The sequence below is a fragment of the Phasianus colchicus genome, chromosome 24 (assembly GCF_987193195.1).
Source record: "Phasianus colchicus chromosome 24, bPhaCol1.hap1.1, whole genome shotgun sequence".
Classification (NCBI taxonomy): domain Eukaryota; kingdom Metazoa; phylum Chordata; class Aves; order Galliformes; family Phasianidae; genus Phasianus; species Phasianus colchicus.
This window is the reverse complement of record NC_143459.1, coordinates 5,168,054-5,182,478: the sequence shown is the minus strand read 5'-3', so window position 1 is coordinate 5,182,478 and position 14,425 is coordinate 5,168,054. Positions and strand designations below refer to the sequence as shown.

The following is a 14,425-nucleotide window of genomic DNA, read 5'->3' as shown; positions in this document are numbered from 1 at the left end:
CTGACCTCACCTTCAGTTCCTCATTTCCTGACTTAGAGGGACTCAGCAGCTCAGGCCCCCGTGTGCAACACTGCTCTCACCCTTTGCACACTCACCTTTTGGACCCAGTAAGAGAGGGCTCTGAGCTGGCACAACGTTACCATCAGCTGGAAATAAACCACTGAGTTGTTGTTTTTCATTGAGAAGCAGCTTCTGCTCACACAGAGCCCCACAGAAGCCAAGTTACTGCACATGCATTGCCAGGAGCAGCGTGCCCAGCTGGAATGAACTCCAGCCTTGCTCTACATGCAACCTCAAAGGATATTTGAGGAAAACAAAACAAAACCCAACTATTCTGAGAGGCTGGACTGAGATGGCACACCTAGGCCACAATTCAAACCCAGGTCTGAGCAGTGGTAGGCATGCCTCGAGCCAATGGTGAAGTAAGTTTTGTCCAGGAACAAAACCAAAACTACTGAAGCAGCAAAAAGAAACGTATTTGCATAAAGTTCTTAGCCCTAAGAATACAACCTAAGTCAAAGACTTGAGGATCTGAGAATTTATGCCCCAGTAAACACCAGGGGGTTGTTCTGTTGTATTCCAGTGGCACTGCAGCTGTTCCTTGCCATGGCCTCAGCTGTGGATACATAAGATGGGGAAGCAGCAATGGAGAAAAACAGAACAACAATAACAGAAGAAAACAGAGTTTAACATTTTTTGGGTAAAACAAACAAACAAACAACAAACCCATGCACACAGCAAGTAAAATCCTGTACATTAAAAACCTGCTTTATTGTGAAATTGCACTGCAATTGGTACCATAGTTCTTTATAAACATAATATACAGTAAAGTATTTTACACGTAACATTGGGCATATACTTCAGATGTTACAAAATGTACACAATTCTCTGACAGTGAGCAACCTCAGGATGTGACACTGCCTTTAGTTCCACAGAGCAGGCCACTGTGCTACCATAACATGGCATCTGACTTAAACACCCCCAACATCTCCTCAGAAAGGTCAGAAATGCTGTATATTCTACCTCAAGTTCCTTTCCCACTACTTAGAATGGCTGTGAGTAATGGTTCTTTATTCTAATATCCTCCTTCCAAAGAGGGCTCTTCATTTCTCGCTGTTCAGAAGCAGATTATTTGTGCTGGAAGAGCACAGTGTGGATGAAAATCGGGGGTGAGATAATTTACACCACTTTGCAGTTGGGCAAAAAAAAGCAAAAATTAAAAATTAAAGCTCCAACCTGCACATCTCCTTTTCCTCTCCCACATCTGTTACTCATATGCATGTGTATGAATATAAAAAGGAAAAGAAAATGTGAAAGACATTCCTATCATACTGCCTCATAAAAGGCTGGGGCCCTTTCTTTTTTTTTTAAACATAAATTACAAATGTAAATTAGAGCTTCTGAAGTTATGAAGCTAATAAATGCTTAACAGAAAATAAGACACTAAGGAAGCCATGGCTCCTTAGTACTGCAAGTGCAAACAATGTACATCCTAACGTAATTAATGCTGCTTTCTTCTTATTTAAAACTGCAGGAATACTTCATCTGTGCCTTGAGCAAACTGCAGCATTTCTGCATCACACCTATCACACCAACGATGACTCCAGGTGAAAATGTAACACTGAAACACGTACACCATCCTCACAGAATCTCACAGTAGTGTAAGTTTCCTTAATGCTTAGACCAAGTTTGCATTCATTCCAAACCAAGCATGGATTTGGTGCTGCCAATTGCCATGGAGTGCGAAGTGAAACGAGAACAAACTTGACCATTGCTTGGAAAGTACTGGAAAGAAGCAAGCAGGAGCAGGGAGAACAATGTACAGCAGTTTGTTTACCTTCCTGATGATTGCTGGCAGAGATTTGCAGATCAGCCTGCAACTGACAGAGAGACAAGATGCAACTTCTGGCCCTACACAAAACCACTCAGCTCTCCAAGTACTGGAATATGCTTCGGCTTTGACTCGTTTGCTCTGTGCTGTCAACCCTGGGCCGTTTGGCAAGAGATGTTATTGCTGCAGAAGGACCTCTTTTCTTCACCTACAGAGGAATAGAGTACATTAGAACACATGAAGTACTCCAAGATTAAATTCTGAATTATGACAGAATTATTTGGTGTGAGATCACATTCCTGCACAACAGGAAATCATAGAGAATATTCAAAACAGCAGTGCTCTTAACTATGTGGCAGTGTTTGGTGTCTGTATGTTCAAGTAATCTACAGAACTGCAGCATACTCCTACACAAATCCTTACCTGATGTTTTGATTTCTCCTTTGCCTCTTCGTTCTTGTCTGGGGAAAGTGTGTGAAAGACAAAATTCCTGGAGTTCCGAGGTGCATTTGGGTTCAGATCTGAAATTGCTGCTAGTTTCTGAAGGATATCTTTGGGTCTATTCAAGAGAGACCCATTTTTAATCTGAAAAACAAAGAAATGTTGCATTAAACCACTCACATGAACAAGATAGCTCTTTTTAGCAGTAGATTACCCTCAATAGAAAAGAATATTCTGTACCAAAATGTTACTTCCTATCACTATTTCCTCACTATCTTACAAACCAGTCATAGTTGGAATCTAGGCTCAGCTGACTCTGCAGTGTCCTGCAGTATGGAAATATCATTTTCCAGAACCAATACCAACCTGGATGTCACTGGCAGGTCTGAATGCTTCAAATGGGTTCGTGGGCAATAGTTTTGCATCTTGTACCACTACTGCAGGGCTTGCTAGCAGAGACAAACAGGAGAACGTCAGTTTCTGAACTTAGTTTGGAAGAATATAACATTATATCGAACTGAGGAATTTAGAATTGACAACATACTGCAGACAGAAAAAAAACTAACAACCTGCACTGAGCTATACTACGAGCTGTACAGCTGGTAAGATTGCTCTGGCAATTAGTACTGTCATTTAGAAGGGAAAATTTGATTTTGAAATAATTTTGCACACTTGAAAGAGTCACGCTTTTACTACAATCAGGGAAAACCTGAATGTATTTTCAGGACCTTATAGTTTTTCCTTATGTCACAGATATTTGGAGAAGCTGCTAGGAAACATGTCACTTCAAAGTCTATTTGTGATTTAAAGGATGACAAAGAATGAGTGACTAGAAGATGCAGAGCAACTTACTTTCACTCCATAGCACTTGTTTTTCAGAGGTAACGAAGTATTTTATTGAGTAAGTACACACAACCATGAACAAGCTTGCAGATTTATGCTTTCAATGCTTTTATATCTTTATCTTTTTGAAGTTCAAATGACAAAATCTTGGGCTGGCATAAGAAAACTAGATACTGGGGCTTGCTGATCCCCAGCCTGGTTCCCTGGAGACTAGCTAACAATGACAAAAGTTAAGCTCTCTTCTTCGGTTGTCACTTCAGTAAAAAAAAAGATAAGCCCACCTCTTTTCTGTAGGGACTTTGCAGTTACTTTTTTGGCTAGTTTCATGAACTGACTGTCTTCACCGATGTCTTCCTCCTCCTCCTCCTCCTGCTCTTTATTTTTTTCCTTCTGTAGAAGAGAGGATATTTTGTAAAATTGAAAGAGCTCGTATTAGGAATGAACACTTCATTCAGTAATGTAAGTAGGCCATGTCTTTCCATTATAAAGATAAATCTATGAATGGTATTTTTTCCAGAATCTGGAATGGTACAAAGAAGGACTGAACAAGATGCCCTTCTGGTAGCTAATACCTGCTCACGAAGCCACTGCTCTCGTTCAAATCTCTCTTTCCTCCATTTTACTTCTGTTTCATCAAACTGTTCATTTTCATCTTCGTTATCAGAATCCCTTTGAAACAAGTCCATCTGGGAAGCATCATCTAGAAAAAGAAAAAAATCATACATTTTTTTCCTCTAACATTTCATCCCATCTGCTGTCTATGGATCAGAAAGGCACCTATGTTTTTCCATCTGAACCTCCTCATTCTGCCAGGGCCATCGCTGTGCAGGTCACCATCAATGAGGTACCTCTCTTGGTACAAGCGTAACTGACGCTTGTCATCATCAAGCACTGCCTTCCTATCAATGCAAACAAAAGGGAGAGTGTTAGTGCAGATTACCTAAGAGCCATGACTTCACCCACGCACACAAATGTACCCCAACGTGGCCACTAACATGTGTAATTTCTGTACTTGACTTTCTAATTCCACTTCATTAGGGAGTTCCTCGTCAATAATCTCTTCTTCATATTCATTCAGGTCTTCTCCATCATACTCGTCCTCACTTCCCACGTCACTTCCTGACAGCTCTGCCTCATCTTCCATGAAATCCTCCAGTTTTCTGTCAAAGAATGTTAGAAGAGTTTAGTTTGGTAGATCAATTATTACCATATAAGTCTTCTGAAAGTAAGGTCTATCTTTGGGTGTAAGATTAGCACATATTCTCAAAGAGAAATCATGACTCATAAGACCTGAAAGTTCTTGCACATTTACATATAGAGCCTGCCAACACACAACACCCCCAAATTATTGTCATCCACTAGACTGCTTGTCAATTGCTTGCCAAATGTGACAATGATAACTGTCAACAAGATGTGTTGCCTACTAGAATGAATAAAGACCTTAAGACTTGAAGAATGACAGTGATACACTGCAACCCCATTTTGGTGAAGAAATTCCTGCATTGCTTTCATCCTGGCCTTTACATTTCCCTCTGTAATGGGAATTATAATGGAAATTCTCTCCAGCCAACCAGCAGCGTAGTTAATCCAAGCAGTTTGGCAGCATCAATGCAAAAAACAACCACTAGCACTTACAGTTTTTTCTTTGAGCCTTCTCTACGTCTCAGTAGTTCTTCTTCATCACTTACTTCTGCTTCTTCACTTACTTCTGCTTCTTCACCATCATCATCTCCACTCTTTTCATCCTGTGAAAGTTCGTGGAAATGAAGTTTTATCTAAAAGTGAAGTGCTTTGTAATGACAACTACTTCTGTCCTTCAGCCCATAAACACAGAATAAAACAGCAGAGAACTTAAAGAAGATTTACTGTGTTAATATTATGCTATTCTGGATCTTAAGTTGACATTTTAAATGGTCTAAATTGCTCTCTATTTTTTTCCATTAACTTGTTCTGGGTGACATTGTATTCTGCATTGATAAATATATTAAAAAATTAAGTAGATAAGCTGAGTTCTGAGTCAGAATGCCACATCATTCTGCTTTGCTTTATCATTTCATACCTCTTCACTATCAAAAACATTGTCATCTGTTACAAGCTGAAAGTCACCAAGCTCCTCGTGCTCTTCATCTTCCTCTTCCCTAGGAGAAAATTAGTGAAATGAGACAACTACCACTAAAAGCTTCTGTAAATCCCTGAAGAATAATGCTAACCTGTCTGTGGGGAAAGAGCCTGAACAAAGTGCCAGTGCTTCTGCCATTGGGTCCTCTAAGTCACTGTCCTTTTCTGCCTTGGAAGATACTGATGATGCCCATGTTGGAGAATCTGCTACAAAAAAAAAAACAACAGTGAGGTGACAACTTACTGGACAGGTACATTTTAACTTTTGGAATGTCAGAGAACACCTTAGAAATGACAGCTACTATGCATCAACAAATTATTACAGCTCTGAGAAGTCTCTCAAGTTCCACGTTCTCCTTTATTGCCCAGAACTGGAATGTATGTTAGTAAAGCTTAGAAACTCAGTCAAGCAGCAAAGCTGGGGATAGAATTCAGGACATACTCTGAGTCACAAATTTTCCAGAGCAAAGATTGAGCAGTTCTTCCATGTTTTGTTTCTTGTTGCTGCTGCTACTTGGCACATGCTCGGCTTGACTGCTAAACTGTCCAGAACACAAATCCAATAATTCATCCATGTTGGCATCCATTGCGTTCTCATCCATACTGGCTAGAGTCAGCCCGTGCTTTGAGGACTGGTATTTATTTCTGTGTTGTCCAACATTCAAGAACCTGAAAGAAAGCCTGCAGTTAGCAAAATCTTGCTGTCCTGTATGTTCTACTTCTGTTAAAGGGCACAAAATCTCATCCTTTACATCTGTAACCTACCCGTCTGCATCAAGCAGCTGGCTCTGGGTGTCATCTTCCAGAGAAAATTGAAACTGGGATTCTCCAGCTCCTGGAAATAAACTCTTTGGTTCAGGAGAGGCATTATACAGGTCCTGGGAATCTTCTATGGGAAGAGAGGGCTCAGACATCTTTCCTGAGCTCTAGGCAAAAGAAGGTAAAATAAACAAATTAATTACTTTGCAATCCCAGAAATCAAAAGCAAGAACCAGATAAACATTTACAATATTTTTAGGGATAAAAAGAAGCTAAGTATTTCCAAGTTGCTCTGATAAATCCTAGAATCACTGAAGTCAAATGCAAATATATTTAAAGCAGACATATTTCAGAGATCAAAAATCAGATTACAGCATCTTCTCTTTAAGGCTTTAGAGACATTTCAAACTCCAGGGACGTTTGCTTTTCTGAAATCTTACTTATACAATTGCATTTGGCTAGATGCCTTCTCCTTGTGTTATTTTTTCCAAAAATATGGAAGGATAAAATACATTTATTCATCATGTTAATATAAGACACAGACAGGAGTAAGAGCCTTACCTTGGAAGCAGAGCTGATAAAACTTGTTTTGAAAAATCCTGGGGAAGGTGACCTGAAACCTCCTGCTGCAGGTAAAGAGTTCCCTCCACGCGACATCTGTTTGTTACAGGGCTGATATGATGGAATCATGGAGCCAATCAACTCAAAGCTGCTGTTGTGGCTATTCTCTTTTGCTGGTGTTGGTAGAGAAAATGAATCATCATCTTCTGAAAAGAAAGTTTCAATAGAATGCTTATTTTCTCTTTTGTGGTCCAGTATAACCTCAAGATACTATTTTACAACATTGACATCTTGCAAAGAATTCATGATTTTATGCTTATTTTGGATTTTTTTTTTTCCACAAAGGTTTCATATTGCACTTTTTGAAACTGAATTTAATCTTACTGAATTTTGATTGTTCACATTTTTTTCCCAGCATTACTTTGAACTTTACTTTCCTCTTTTTTTTTCATGCTCTCCTCAGTTTTCAGTCACAACTTTCATAGCAATACCATGCGAATACACAGCTAATGAAATCAGAAAAATGTCCAATACAAATCCCAAATAGAAATATCTGTATGTGCCATGTGAAAAAAATAAAAATGAAGGCCAGCTAATGTAGCACTTGTACTTTACCTAACTTGGTAGGTTCTTTGTCTGCAGCTTCTTCACTTTCGTGTTTCTCATCAGGAAGAAAATACCTGTAATTAATTAAATAAAAGGTATTTGTTAACATACACGAGATTAAGTGTCATTATCTATTATACCTAATTGCAAGAAATGAGGTATCAAAATATCTATTAAGATATTAACCATGATTAAAATTGCCCAAGAACAGTTTTTTTAAATTTTGTTGTCTTACCCCATTTTGGAGGAGCTGTCCTTGAAGAGCATCAGTGTAGATTCTGTTGAAGGCAGTTTGGGAACAGAAGCACAGTCCACAGATTGCTCCACCTTTTCTCCATCAATTGACTCTCTGTCAGTTTCTTTATCACCATCTTCAACTTGTTTCTCTTCCAAATCTTCATTGTCTTCTTCTGCCTCATCAAGCAGAGATTCCACAGCCTAAAGAGCATCCCCAAATACAGCAGATACATTGTGGTTATTGTTAGAGCTCCCTTCTTGCAAGTTTTTTGAGAAAATGTTCTAAAATATAGAGGAGAACATTGAGTGACACTCAGTTCTTCCATACACCTACTGGACTCTAAGACAGCTGGCACAGAAATGCTCAAAATAGGCACATTATTCTGACCCTCTTTAAAAACAAAAAACTGTGTCAAACTCCACCCCACGTCAAACAGGTATGCATACATTCCATAGTAAGTTTCCACAGCTAGGAACAAGACCAGACATTTATATGAGTGACACCAAAATTTTTTGTACACGTTAGCTTTTAATGCTTTTTAGGCAAATAAATACTAATACATTCAGTTTAAAACACTAAAAAATCTGTACAAGATAACCATAGGGTTTTTTTTTTGTTGTTGTTTTCTTTTCTAAGTAGATTTACTGGCAATCACCCAATATTAGTAGTGTACAAAAGTCTACTTTCATTGAGGAGAATCAGAATTGAGAATCTGAGTGGGTTATGTGAATATATTGCACACAGACCTCATGATCGCCTTCCTCCTCTTCCTCAGACTCATCTGTCATCTCTTCCTCCTCCTCCTCCTCCTCCTCCTCCAGCAGCTCCTCATTATCCAGTTTGAACAATGCTTGCCTTTTCTGGCGCTCCTCAGTCCTGCGGAGCTTCATGGCCTCCTGCAGTTTTGCTTTCAGCACTTGCAGCTTTTCACCTGGACAAGAATGAATGAATTCGTATGTCAGATGCACTACACTGAATCCTTAACTTTGTCACTTTCAAGCATCCCATCTAGTGCCACTACACATGTATCAAGGCAATTTAAAAACAACTCATTTTCAAATGTTTTTATGAGTCGATGTGTCAGCTGGAAGGGCTAGAGAGTTAGCTTCCATAAATTCAATTTAGAGAGGCAATGCTTTCCCATGAATTACCAAAACTTCTCGTTACCCATAAATGCCACTCCAGCACAGCCCTCTGAATAACAATTGAACAACCAGGTCTGTCTTTCCACTGTGTTTTTTTGGGAAGAACAACTGCAGTTGCCATGGGCAGATGTGCTATAGCACATGAAATAATTAAGAGCAGCTAAAAATAGTGCATGCCTGTAGGACTGCCCAAAACAACTTACTTCTTTTCATGGATACTGTGTGAGAGTCACATTCCACATATATTTTTCTTTGCAAATATATATATTTAGGAGCTGCAATGCAGAATTAAGGAAGCACAAAAGATCTACGAAGTAAGAATAGCTCAAAAGGAGTCTGAAAGTTACGTTTAGAAGGGCTGATGAAAGAGAAGAGCATGTACATATGTTTATATAAAGTTTGGTAAAGATGGGGAGAAATTCAGAGAAGCAGTTACAAAAATCTGACTGTGGCAACCTGATCTACACTGACCAGTGCTATTTAAGAGGTCTATTAAGATTCTTGAAAAAAACCCAAGAAAAAAAAAAAACCAAAAAAAAACAGGATACACATTAGAAAAACACTCCTTCATCTGTTTTTTGTGGGGCAGTGTTAGGAGAAGAGGAAACAGGGAAAAAAAAATACAGGGTGATTTCCAATCAGTCATCACAACTCCCAACTGACCTGGCTTTGTGTGGACTGCTTCATCCAGGCTCTCTGCAGCTAAAACTGCTGGCACTACATCTGCTTTTAGTTCCTCCTTTCCTTCAGATGTGGTTTCCTTACGAATAATGTTCATGTTTATGGTCCGTTCTGCTTTGGGTTTCGAAGTTTGAAGAGTGTGCTTCAAGAAACGTGCCTTCAGGGCTTCTAATTCTTTAAATACATGTTGATTGCATGGAAATTAAATGAATTTGATAGTATTAAATTTGTATTGAGAGTAGGCCTTGAAATTTTTTCAAAAGAAGTTAATCAAAAACTGTAAACCTTGGACTTTCTGGTAATTGCAAAACAATTTGACTAATAATAAATCATTACAGGATATTTTTGCAGTAAGTAGTTCTAAATGACATTACCACTGAGTATGATTTACTCACAAGAACTCAACTCTACGCTTCCAGCCACCAGGAATCTCTAAGTTTCTGTTAACATATATATTTAAGACTAATGGCTCATCAATAAAGAGCTGGAGTAAGCATTCCTTCAAGCATGTGAATATTAAGGAATCAGAATTTCCCTTTCCAGCATTAATTAAAGGAAACACATAGGAATCTATAGGGGTAAGAAAACATGCCTGACTCTGCTCTAACACCTGAACATTTCTCAAGAGGTTTTCCTTTTAAATTCAGTTTCACTCTGCTTACTTAAGAAGATCTGACAGTATTACAAACAGAAAATTGATACCTTTATTCAAATCAGATTCATCAAGGTTTATAAAAGATTCATTGCCAGAGCAGATTCTTGGCTTGATGGTCAAATCAATTCCCAGCTCACGGAGTTTATCCAATTTGGACTTCTTCACTTTTTCAGGCTGTGCTGCCAATCCAGGCCCCATTTGTTGCTCGTTTTCCAGGCCTGGTGCTGTTTCATCTCTTTGCTCAAGGGCATTGCCTCCAACTGGTAAAGGAATTTCACTCTCTTTCTGAGCACTGCAATCGGTGCTTAGGACTGACTGTTGTTCTGTTTCACTGGCAGTTGTTACAGTCATAGCACTGTGAGAATCATCATTGTTCTTTCCAGATTTTTCAGCACAGTCTTCTGGCAAGTTCTCCCCTACACCAAGGAGAGGATCTCTGGCAGCAGTATCAATGTCTCCACCAAGGTTTGCTTCTGGTTCATTAGCTGCTGATTGATCACCTTCTGTTGGCCCATCTTTGCAATCTGTGCTTGAGGTCTTTGTGCCTGCAGCTTCTTCATTCAGGGTGAACTGATATTTAGTGGACCTAATGAAGCCAGAAAGAAATACATCATCTATGGCTATCGGGAAGGGAGTGAAAAGGCTGAAAACAAACCGAGAGAAGTAAATAATTTTCTTTTATTGGTGCGTAAGAAGAGGTGAAGGATAAAAGTCTGGAAAACTTCATTTTGAGAAAAGCATGGTACAATTTCTTTACACTGTTCTATATAAACAAATTCCTGAGAGATTTTACACATAGTTACCTGAGTATTTTACTACATGTTATTCAAAACAAGGTATTTCCAGATGTTTATTGCATCAGAAGACTCTACGAAAAAAGCAGTAGTTTCTTTTTAAGGCTTACCAGAAACAGTGACTGCACAGTAAGCAGGTATGTGCACGTGATACAGCCCTACAGCATGCCCACAACAAAGTCTGCTTATCTCCCCGAAGCAAAGTTGGAATATCCTCAATGTTTATGAAAATACATGAGGAAGGTTTAAGTCCTTACTTCAGCAATGCCATGGCATTTCCTTCATACACTGGTCGAGATCTACGCTTGAAGAATTCATGAACACTTTTGGCCTCAGGCATATGGTATGGGAGAGACACAGATGACTCTACCAGAGAAACAAGATACAAGAAAAATTAAACAGTCATCTAAGGCATTTATACCTTTAAAAAGGTCCTTCATTAAAAAAGTCTTTTACTCTTCAACCCTAAGTAACTAATGCCAGGTAAAAGAAAGATCTGTTCTTTCAGATAAATCCTTTTTGTTTCTCCCCTGAATTTCTTACTAATTTAAATCCCATTATATACTAAAAAAATTTAGTTGTACCTCTAATAAGCCGCTGGGTCTCACTGTGTAGCTGTTTAATGGCTTCCTTACTCAACCTTGCTGCTTTCCGCTCCTTAAGAAAAGAAAAGAAAGGTCTCTGAAGTGAGATTGGAAAATTATGGGACTCTCTATTCTCTGAATAGCTGTTTTTCCTCTTTCAAGTTACAAGGAGGCAGCACAAAACAACTAAATGAAATTGAGAAATAGCAAGCCAACAAAAACATAGGATAGCATTGAAAAGACAAGACACAAAAAACTCCCAATGGTTTGAGTAACTATAACAAACAACAGAAGAATACTTCACCTTCCTTTTTGGTTCTTTTAATGCAGATTCCTCATTATCACCATCAAAGATATGTTTGTAGCCTTCATCCTCAGAAAACCGTTCTTTGTTCTACAGTGCATAAAGAAGAGATTCATTTATCTGACTAGATAGACAGGCATAGCGAGGGCAAACAAGTCAAAATACTCCTACAGAATCATAACTGGTCACCAAAACCAGCAAAACAGGATCTGCACACGTTCTCATCAACGAGCACAAATCCTGTATAACACTATGGCAGATTCCCAAAGCTTCTACTGTAGCCTTATAACTTTCCAATACCACATTCCTCTATCTTTAAGAACAAAAAATAGAGGACTATTTTACCCTCTGTCATAAGGTTTCACATATGCTCAAATAAAATACTTCCTGCTAATATCCAACAATGTTATATTGCTATACCTTGTATTTCTTTATTTTCTCTTTCACTGCTGCTCGTATTGATTCTATTGACTCTTCATCCCCTGGGAAGGAATCGTTTTCCTCTTCTAAGCCATTATCGAAAAGTTCTTTGTCATCAAGAAGACACCCACTGTCATTAAAAGGAAACCTCTCACCACCATCCACCTGCTGGCCCTAAGAAGACAATGTTTGAATTATTTGTTTCAGGATTTCCTCTTCAGTTCTTTGATGTGCATTTAAGATTACTGCCCACAGATCTCAAGGAGACTTAGAAAATGTCTATGCCAAACTTAGTCTAGCATCTGCTGTGCCCCGTAAGCCAGTCATGTTCACTACAGAGCACTGTAAAACTGATAAACTAAATTCACGGAGCAGCGTTCCCGAAAATAAACAGGACTCTCAATAGTCCTTGTAGATACTATACCCTATTTGTTGTAGTAATGAGGACACAAAGGATGCAGAAGCATTGAAACAAAATAATACTGTTAAACATTTAATTTAATGCAGAAAGCATCTGAGACTTTCTGCTAAAAGCATGTACCTCTGAGCTTGGCTTCTTTTCTTTTATAAGCTGTTTGATGGTCTCAGCTCTTCTCTCCCTCTCCTTTCTTCTTCTAGGTTTTCCTACAGCTTTTTCAGCTGCCTCGTCTTCAAAACTGTGTTTATGCTTTCTGGATTTTTTCCCTGATTTCAGTGGTCTCTCCTTTTCCAGCTCATTCTCAGACAAGACAGACATCCTGCTTGTGTCAAGATTTTCAATTTGTAAATTGTCACCAGTGTCACTGTCATCACTGTCCAGAAGACCCTGGCGAATCCGAGATTTCTTGTTTCTCTGGGCAGTGACCTCTTTTTCCTCTCCATTTTCTGTGTCTCCACCCAGAGTGTCATTTGGCACAGAACAGTCACCGTCCTCTCCATCTTCACTTTCACTGTCCTGAAGCACCTTCTTGCCTTTTGCTTTTCTACTTACAAAAATCTCTTCTTCTGAATCTGACAAATTATATTAAAAGAAAAGAAGTGATGTGTGCTATGGAACAGTGCATTCCACTGGTTAATTAACAAGCAATTGGTTACGTATAAAGCTACATATCTGTTAAATTTTACAGATGTCAACCAATGTTAACATCAGTTATATCAGCACGAAATCAAATATTCAAAATCCACATCTCTCCACAGCACAGCAGATAACTAAGCTTACTTGATGTTGCAGGCTTCCTTTTAAAAGGCTGGAAAAAAAAGGCAAAACTGAAAATCCTTCACTAACAGATCAGTAATTTGAAATAATAAAACCATGGTAGATGAAGCAAACCATAAAAAGGAAGGAAACGAGCCTGTTTACCACTTCCCTTTCTGTACCTCGAAACCCCTCTTTCTGAGATCTACAGCTCTCTGGCCACATCCTAAGCAACAAAAGCAGCACTTTAGCCTTGTACAGCAGCCCAGCAGGTCCCCACTTCCCGGGCAGCCCTGTGTGAAGCCCAGCAGCCCCATTACAGACCTGCATCCTGAGGGCACACGGTGCCGGTGGGGGGCCGGCCCGGTGAGGGGGGCTCAGCGCTGCCCTGCCCGCTGTCTGAATCGCTGCCGTGGGCCTTCAGCACAGCCACATCCAGCTCTTCTGGCTGCAGCTACAAAGCAAAGGGCAGCTTTCCTTAGCACCGCGTTTACGCACGAACGGCTCTCGGGGCCTACATCCACCCCGAAGCCTTGGCTGAGCTCTTCCATAGGATCGCACGCGCGTTATCGGCACTAATTTATTTACACGTTTATTTACACACTCCCATCAATCTTTATTAGTACGTAATCGTGCTTCAGGTGACCTCGCACACAGACAAAACAATGCAATCAGCGCTCAGGGCGATCCCCACTGTCAACGACGCGCTCCAAAGAAGGCGGAAGGCGCCATCAGAACGGAAGCAACGCCCGCGCCGTCCTCCCGTCATGCACCGCGCCGCCAGGCCAGGCCCCGCCCCTCCCTCCTGCGCGCGCGGAGATAGGCCGCGATGAGGTTCCCAGAGTGCATTGCGAGGCGGAAGTGAGCGCCGCCGCTGGGCATGCTGGGAAGTGCAGTCCTGAAGCGAGGCGGGAGGACGGCGGTGTGGGGCCATCTGGCTTACGGGCAGCTGAGGAGGCGCCGCCGTCTCGCTCGGTGCCCAACCCTCCGCCGCACCGCGGTCACCGAGGAGCCCGGCAGCCGCCAGCCAAATGCGCGGAGCGGTAGGACTCACCTCAGCGGGAGCCGCCGCCATGGCCCTGGCCGGACGCAGTCGCAGCGCTGCCTCGTAAGAAACCTCTTTGAGTCTTCGCGCGCTGCCCTAGCCCCGCCTTGCTTCGGGAACAGCCAATCACCGTTCAGTACGTCCATTTAAGCCCCACCTCCCCTGTGTTTGATTGGGAGATTTTTTCCGTCTCGCCCCGCCCTTTCCAGCTCGCCCAATCACCGCT

The 14,425-nt window shown here is 40.6% G+C and overlaps 1 protein-coding gene across 3 annotated transcripts; it reads right to left on the bottom strand.

The window, feature by feature from the left end:
• Nucleotides 1-713: 713 nt before the first annotated feature.
• CLSPN (claspin) lies at nt 714-14,404 on the bottom strand. 3 transcript variants are annotated; one of them, XM_031594850.2, is made up of 25 exons: nt 14,209-14,404; nt 13,479-13,608; nt 12,522-12,970; nt 11,981-12,154; nt 11,561-11,650; nt 11,257-11,329; nt 10,930-11,038; nt 9,926-10,464; nt 9,206-9,397; nt 8,144-8,328; nt 7,395-7,597; nt 7,169-7,233; nt 6,554-6,759; nt 5,999-6,159; nt 5,676-5,902; nt 5,326-5,440; nt 5,175-5,253; nt 4,751-4,860; nt 4,111-4,275; nt 3,893-4,014; nt 3,688-3,815; nt 3,397-3,505; nt 2,639-2,721; nt 2,255-2,416; nt 714-2,039 (listed from the first exon to the last, which is right to left on the bottom strand). In XM_031594850.2, exons 1-25 carry the CDS (start codon nt 14,227-14,229, stop codon nt 1,926-1,928), a joined length of 4,011 nt encoding a protein of 1,336 aa, XP_031450710.2. In that variant the 5' UTR covers nt 14,230-14,404; the 3' UTR covers nt 714-1,925. The 3 variants fall into 3 exon arrangements, with proteins under 3 accessions (XP_031450710.2, XP_031450711.2, XP_031450712.2); XM_031594851.2 differs by having other exon boundaries at nt 5,326-5,437; XM_031594852.2 differs by having other exon boundaries at nt 6,554-6,756.
• Nucleotides 14,405-14,425: the final 21 nt, after the last annotated feature.